Here is an 8,301-nt window from a genome sequence, read left to right as displayed (position 1 = left end):
TCTTGAAAATTATCTTTTAAGAAAACCAGGACATGTGTACATTACACACTGGTTCGTTCACACGTTTTCTTGAACAACTCCTTTTGCTTGATGCTACGGGCAGGGCTCACTGCCTTCTACCACACTTAGGTGACCAGCAGCTGTCTCACCTGACAGTCTCACCTTCCCGGCAAAACCTAACTCAAAAATTAAACCCTCTACTTGCGAAGAGAAACAACTCCTCAGTGGCACTTCTGCCTGCCAAGGAAGGGTCTAACACCTTTAAAGAGAAAAACAGGTGATGGAGTTTCCAATGGAGAAATCGCTTTGAACATACTGTAGAAAATATTACATCCTAAATTTAGAACCAGGAAAACCATTCATGTTTTTGGTAATTTTCACATTTTATTTCCAACTACTGCAGTAACAAAACACCAGTGGTAATTCTGAATGGAAAGTGGCAACCTTTTAAATCAGTAAGGTCACAAATCAGTATTCCAACAGTACTTTGGCCTATGGAGATTTTGATAGGAGAGGGATTATTACAATCAGTCCTGTAATATTACAGACATATGCTTCCTCAGTAACTAGAATAAAAATACTCATCTTACCTCAGTGATTCATCATGTATACATTTCTACTCTCTATAAGCACTATCCTTCGGGGTTGCAACGTGTGAGGGGGAAACTCCTCCCACTCATACGGTTTTCTATGCCATACAGACACAGTGGCCACTTGAGCAGTAATGGACATTATTAAATTTTAGTTGAAAAATAAAAGAATGAATTATCCTATTATATGCTTTCTCTGGGAGTAAAAAGACACACCGTTACAAATGTAAAATGAGTCAAACTTCTATTTTATTGACAGGAGTCCAAAATGAATACAAAAAAATGCCTCCACTGCATGTTATCTATTTTTTTCCTTAAAAGGCTTCTGAGTCAGGTAGATTAAAAGCTAAGAATGTATTTTAGCTTTTATAGTGAACCTTTTAAAAAAGGCTTAATAACATGAGTCACCAACATCAGAGAACATATGGTCCCACACTCATTTTTAGACCTATAGTTTATAAAAAGAATTAGATCCTGCACTGATCTGCTAAAATAGAGGCTTAAAAATGTTTTAAGCCATTAAAAGCCATTTTTATAACCTAATAACTCTGGGCAATTAAGAAAAGGAAAAATCCCCAAATGTAGCCCTCTGTATTATGTGGAATGTGACAGAATGCCAACTTATGACCAAGATAGATAAAAATAAAAAGTTTAAAGCTATGAATAGAGCTGTTATAAATAGTCTTGTATCACTGCAAAATGTCAATAAAATGAATGACAGAGCTTATCAAAAGATTAAAACTTGAGCAGATGTTACTTAAAACGTATGTGTGGTGTTTATCATCCTCTAATGTTTGCTACAAACTAAAGCTAAACAAAGAAAAGTTGCTCACTTATAGATTGGTTTTCATGTACCTTTACTTTTACTGGGACCATAAAATGATCAGATAATACATAGCCCACACTTCTGGACAGTTATAACAAAGGGTTTATTATCGTTTGCAGATGAAATAAATGCACCATCCCATTCATATGTGAAAGGCTCTAACAAGCCTTAAGCGTTTCGGACTGCACCAAGGCACCACCACTGCCCAGTTGTATTATGCACCCATTTCGAGTAAAGAACTAATACCTCCCTCAACAGCAGTTCTGCACTGTTTCTGGTTTATTATACACTTCCGAAACAGCAAAAATTTGCAAGTATGTGCAAATATTGTGGTCCAGTCATAGTACTGCTTAGTCATCATCTTCCTCCTCTTCTTCCTCTTCCTCAAAGCTATCTTCAAAGCCCTCGCTGTCTTCCTGGTCTTCATCCCCCTCTATTGCTGTATCCCACTGTGGGTGATTTTCCGGTACAGGCTTAGCCTCGTGAACTTCCAACTATAAAGAAGAATTAAATGCAGACATGAGAAATTTGGGAGGAATAGTGAAGAAATATATGATAAAAGATTTTCTTTGACTGCCACAATTATAAAGAAATAGATTTTATGGTTCTAACTCTAAATTTAACATATTTGCTTATAACAGACATCCATCCCAGAAATAAAAAGGCAATCTACTAACATGCAAATGTCATTAAATTTCTAATACAATTTGACATTTTAATTTTACAGAAACTATACTATTTACTCTGTAGCATGGAAGATTAATAATTGTGACTCTTGAGCAACAACAAGGTATGTCTCAAGAAGTCTGCTGAGGGAAGAAAACCTCAAGTGTGACTTTTGCAGCCTCCAGCTTCCTGAAATAAAATTCTGTAGACAATGGAAAGAAATAGGATATCCTCGTGGGAGAAAAACAGGCATGCCTTTACCAGCTCCCTATACTTTGGGACTCCCAGCACACAGAGCAGTAATACTTCAATACAGCTTTTACACAAAAGAATGCCTTTTATAAAAACCTCAAGGGAAACTGGTAAACGCTGACAGGAATGTACTTCAAATGATACTTACACAAAGTATATACTCTGATAAAAAACAAATTAGTTTTAGAAATTAATAAACACTCCAAAAGAACCTGTGGGAAAATACATGTGCTTTTCTTAAAAAAAAAAAAAAAAAGAAAAAAAGAAAAAAAGAACCCAGCTGGTGAGGCCCTATAAAGTTATAGCATATAAAAGCATATTAAGAGTATCTCTTAAGTAATTTATAGTTAACATTCTAAATCCTTCTAATAATTCATTTTCAAGGTTCTAAAATATTATACTCCTTTAACTCAACAACTTAAGTTAATTATGGAAAGAGCAGGCCATCAAGAATATCATATATAAAGTATAAGATGACATCTTTTTCCCTCTGTTACTCTGCATTTCAAAACTAGAAATGCTTCCCTAGTATATTAAGCACTTATTCAAACAGGAAACCGTATTTATTGAAGAGTCACTATTATTACCTTCAGGGGTTTAATCTGATCCAAACCCATATAGGAGTCTGATCTCAGAAACACTGTATACTGATAATTTCCAGGCTTGCCTGGTGCAGGAAACTTCAGTTCTACCTAGAAAAAAAAAAAAACAAACAGCACTTAAAATCCGTATTTGAGAAACGAAAGAAACAACAACTCATTCTTAAAGTTCCTAGGTAAGAGCGTTTAACGGGCAGGTTTATTTACTCAGATGATATAGGGAGCCCTAACAAACATTACAAAAGTTGGAACCCCAACAAATACATATATATATATGTCATTTATTATATATACTATGTAAAAAAGAAACCAAATTAGGCAGGACTGATGAGGTTAACTTGTATCTCTGCAATTCAAGAAAACATTTAAAGCAACCAAGTTCTGTATTAACCATCACACCTTGACAACTTGAAGAAATGAAGTAGGGAATAAAGGAAAATAAATTAAATGTAAAAATAACATAGGCTTCACCAAATAGGCAATTCTTGTGTGATTTTCTTATTTCTAAGATAAATGCTATGAGATAATAGAAAATACATGTATTTGTCTCTACCCCCAGTTCCTGGCACAGAGCGAAATCCCTATAATTTCCTAAGTGATAAGAGCACTAGGAACATCTTTTGTTCTAGTATTTGGTCTGTGACCCTGGTTTCTGACACTGAGCTTGTAACACCTGAAGAATTACCTGGATAATAGTAATGTGTTTTGTTCAAATGAGGTGACCCTTGATGAGCACCTAGATGAGGTCTGGTCACCAGAAAGACCAAGCCATGATTAGAAGTCTGGAGCCCTCCTGTGCTGACAGCTCAGAGCCTGGAGCCTGTTTCGGATTCTGTGTCTCCCTCTCTCTCTGCTCCTCCCCTGTTCATGCTCTGTCTCTCTCTGTCTCAGGAATGGATAAACGTTAAAAAAAATTAAAAAAAAAAAGAAGTCTGGAGCCCTCAGCCACGGCCACCCATTCTCCAGAGAGGGGCTAGAAACTGAGTTAATGATCCATCATCCCTATGTTGATGAAGCCTCCATAAAAATCCTCAAAGTAAGGGGGTGTTCAGGGAGCTGCCAAGTTGGTGAGCACATGGAAGTGCTGGGAGAATGGTGTGCTCAAAAGAGCATGGAAACTCCATGCTCCTTACCACATACCATGTCCTATGTTATCTCTTCCATTTGAATAGTCCTCTGTATCCTTTATTACATTATTTTATAATAAACTAGCAAGTATGTTCCCGAGTTCTATGAGCCATTCTAGCAAACTGTCAAACCCAAGGAGAGGTTCATGAGAACCCCAATTTATAGCCAGTTGGTCAGAAGTACAGGTGACAACTTGAGACTTGCAATTGGCATCTGAAGCACATAGAGGGAGAGGGGCAGTCTTATAGAACTGAGCCCTTACCAAGCAATATCTGATCCCAACTCCAGATAAAGAGAGTCAGTGTTGAATTAAATTGCAGGACACTCAGCTGGTGTCACAGAAAATTACTTGGTGTGGGGAAAAACCCCCATACCTGGTGTCAAAAGTGCCGTGAGTGTGATAATAGTGTGAGTTACTAAGAAACACACAGGGGAAGTGAGTTTTTCCTTTACAAATGCCCAATGCTGAAAATACCATATGCTTTCACTCATATGTGGAATCTAAAAAACAAATTAATAAACAAAAACCAGAATCTAACCTATAAATACAGAGAAGAAACTGATGGTTGCCAGAGGGAACTGACGGGCAAGGGAAGAGGGGATGGGCAAAATGAGGGGAGTAGGAGATACAGGTTTCCAGTTATGGAATGAATAAGTTACATAAACAGAAGGTACAGCCTAGAAAATATAGTAAATAATACTGTAATAGCACTGTATGGTCTATAGACAGTAGCTACACACATTGTGAGCATAGTATAACATACAGAGAAGTTGAATCACTATGTTAAACACCTGAAACTAATATAACATTGTATGTCAACTATACCCAAATTAAAAACAAATTTTAAACATGCCCAATGCTTTAAAAAGTCAAGAAGATATTTATTTCCTATCAAATCATAAACTTCATATACAAAGAGTTACAAACTCTTAAGAGTTTCAATTCCAGGGGAAGGAAGATGCCGAGGGAGTAGGAGGACCCTATGCTCTCATCATCCCACAAATATAACTAGATAACTATCAAATCATTCTAAATACCCTAGAAATTGACTTGAAGACTAGCAGAACAAACTCCACAACTAAGGGTAGAAAAGAGGCCACATCAAAGAAGAAAGGAAGTACGGAGATGTGGTTTGGGCAAGAAATGGATTATGACCACTGTGATGGGGAGGGAGCCAGGGTCGTGAAGACGGGCAAGAGACAGAGACAAACTAGCCACAGAGGAGTGCATGGGGAAAAGGAATCCCCGTAGTAACTGGCTTGGAGAGCACAAGGGCCTGAATTTCTTGAGTTCTTGCAACCAGCAGGGTTTTTAGCCTGGAGTTTTAAAGGTCAGCATACTTGGCTCTGGGAGCGCTGGGAGGACATCGGGGCTGCTCTTAGAGAAAAGGCAGGGCAAACAGTCCACAGACATACAGTGTGGAAACAGTGACCGGAAGAGTGCATGGGGTACACAGTGGGGAGTGTATTTGCTCATCTCACAGGGCATTGCTGAGAAACGGCATTCATGGAGAAATCCCTGGCCAGTGCCATTTCCCTCCCCGCCTCTTCAGCATAAGCACAGGGCCACCTGCGGGAGCAGCACCAATACTACCTAACTTGCTTACACTAAGCCCCCACCCTCTGCACTCCAGTACAACTGCCCCTCCCAGTCACACTTGCTTCAGCCCCAGCACAGAGGAGCCCCAAGTTTCGCAGGGCCTTGGCTCCCTTGGCGGTGGCAAAAGGACTCATTTCACAAGCAGACCAGAACACACCTAGTTAAAACTCAGTCACGTTCAGGCTAGGGACCAAACACTGCCTACCAACAAAGAGACCCTCTGCAGACAACTGGCTTGCAAAAAAGCAAAGCACACACAGCACACACTGGAGACACCCCCTGAAGCACCAGACCCTGGAGGAACAAGGGACACTACACTGCAAGGCACTACAGGACCTCTTCTAAATAAAGCCATTACCCTCAAGAACAGGAGACACAGCTGACTTTCCTAACACAGAGAGACAGGCACAGGGACTTAGACAAAATGAGAAGACAGAGGAATCTCTCCCAGATGAAAGAACAGGACAAGGCCACAGCAGGAGATGTAAGCAAAACAGATGAAGTAATGCCTGATAGAGAACTTAAAGCAGTGATCATAAGGATACTCACTGGATTTGAGAAAAGAGTAGAGGACCTCAGTGAGACCATTAACACAGAGATAAGGACTAACAGCAGAGATAAAGGGATCAATAAATAAAATAAGAAACACGCCTAATGGAATGAACAGCAGGCTGGCAGATGCAGAGGAACGAATTAATGGCCTAGAAGACAGAACAATGGAAAGTGATCAAGCTGAACAAACAAAAGAAAGGAGTATTATACAAAATGAGAACAGACCTAGCGAACTCAGTGACTACATCAAACGGCAGTAACATTCACATTACAGGAGTCTCAGAAGAAGACAGAAAAAAGGAGACAGAATTTATTTGAAGAAATAATAGCTGAAAACTTTCCTAATCTGAGAAGGAAACAGATAGTCAGATCCAGGAGGCACAGAGAACCCTCAACAAAATTAACAAAAGCAGACCCACACCAAGACATATTGTAATTAAAATGGCAAAATATAGTAATAAAGAAAAACAATGTTAAAAGCAGCATGAAAAAGAAAAAAAAGACAATTACATACAAAGGAAACCCCATAAGGCTATCAGCAGATTTTTCAGCAGAAACTTTCCAAGCCAGAAAGGAGTGGCATGATATATTCAAAGTGCTGAACGAGGAAAACCTGCAACCAAGAAACACTATCCAGTAAGGCTATCATTCAGAACAGGAGAGATAAAGAGTCTCCTAGACAAACAAAAAGTAAAAGAGTTCATGACCACTAAACCAGCCCTGCAAAAAATATTAAAGGGGACTCTGAGTGGAAAGATCAAAAATGACACTATGAAGGTAGGATACACAAAGCTGTAAAACTGAATACTTCTGTAAAGAAATCAGTCAAGGAACTCACAAAATAAAAGGATATAAAATGTAATAACATATACCGAAAATGTGGGGAGAAGAGGAACAAAGAATGGGTTCAAACTTAAACAACCATCAACTTAATACAGGCTGCTATATGCAAAAGATGTTATATACAAACCTAATGGTAACCACAAATCAAAAATCATTAATAAATATGCAAAGAATAAAGAGAAATCCAAATATATCACTAAAGAAAACCAGCAAACCATGAAAGAAAGGATCAGAGAAAATCTTTAGAAACCACAAAACATGTAATAAAAGAGCAATAAATACACACCTATTAATAATTACTCTGTGCAAGGCTTCTGGGTGGCTCAGTCAGTTGACCGTCTGACCCTTGATTTAGGCTCAGGTCATGATCCCAAAGTTGTGGGAATGAGCCCCGCATCTGGCTCCATGCTAAGCATGGAGCCTGCTTAAGATTCTCTCTGCCACTCTCCCCCACTTTCTCTCTCTCTCTCTAAAAAATAGTAATCATCATCATCATCATCATCACCATCATCATCATCACTCTGAATGGACTAAACACTCCAATCAAAAGACACAGGATGACAGAATGGATAAAAAGACAATACCTATCTATATGCTGCCTACAAGAGATTCATTTCAGACCAAAAGACACCGGCAGATTGAAAGTGAGGGGATGGAAAAACATCTATCATGCAAATGAATCTCAAAAGAAAGCTAGAGTAAAAATACTGATATCAGACAAAATAGACTTTAAAACAAAGACTGGAACAGGAGACAAAAAGGACACTATATAATACTATAAATTAAGGGGACAATCCAACAAGAAGATATAATAATTGTTAAATATGTATGCACCCAACATGAAAGCACCCAAATTCATAAACTAGTTAATAACAAACATAAGGAACTGATCAATAATAATACAATAAAAGTAGAGGACTTTAACATCCCACTTACATCAATGGAGAAACAGAAAATCAACAAGGAAACAAAGTCTTTTTTTATTTTTATTTTTAATGTTTATTTATTTATGAGGGACAGAGCATGAATAGGGGAGGAGCAGAGACAGAGGGAGACAGAGAATCCGAAGCAGGCTCCAGGCTCTGCTGCACAGCACAGAGCCTGTTGCGGGACTCAAACCCACAAACTGTGAGATCATAACCTAAGCCAAAGTCAGACACCCAACCAACTGAGCCACCCAGGTGCCCCAGAAACAAAGGCTTTTGAATGACAGACTGGACCATATAGATTTAACAGGTATATTCA

General features: G+C 38.6%; 1 protein-coding gene across 2 annotated transcripts in view; it reads right to left on the bottom strand.

Moving 5' to 3' along the window:
• Positions 1 to 364: 364 nt before the first annotated feature.
• The window catches only part of SEC63 (SEC63 homolog, protein translocation regulator), a 74,785-nt gene continuing 66,848 nt past the window's right edge, over positions 365 to 8,301 (bottom strand). For both annotated transcript variants that reach the window (XM_047101613.1, XM_047101614.1), the window contains 2 exons: positions 2,922 to 3,026; positions 365 to 1,910 (listed from right to left, as the gene is read on the bottom strand). In XM_047101613.1, coding sequence (XP_046957569.1) covers positions 1,767 to 1,910; positions 2,922 to 3,026 — 249 coding nt within the window. In that variant the 3' untranslated portion in view covers positions 365 to 1,766. The remainder of the gene's footprint in view (positions 1,911 to 2,921; positions 3,027 to 8,301) is intronic.

This window comes from Lynx rufus, unplaced genomic scaffold, assembly GCF_022079265.1.
Source record: "Lynx rufus isolate CCGP_SWC_20201006 ecotype Redwood Valley unplaced genomic scaffold, mLynRuf1.p SCAF_6, whole genome shotgun sequence".
Taxonomy (NCBI): domain Eukaryota; kingdom Metazoa; phylum Chordata; class Mammalia; order Carnivora; family Felidae; genus Lynx; species Lynx rufus.
Note: the sequence above shows the minus strand (reverse complement) of the source record. Positions and strands in the feature narration are given on the sequence as shown.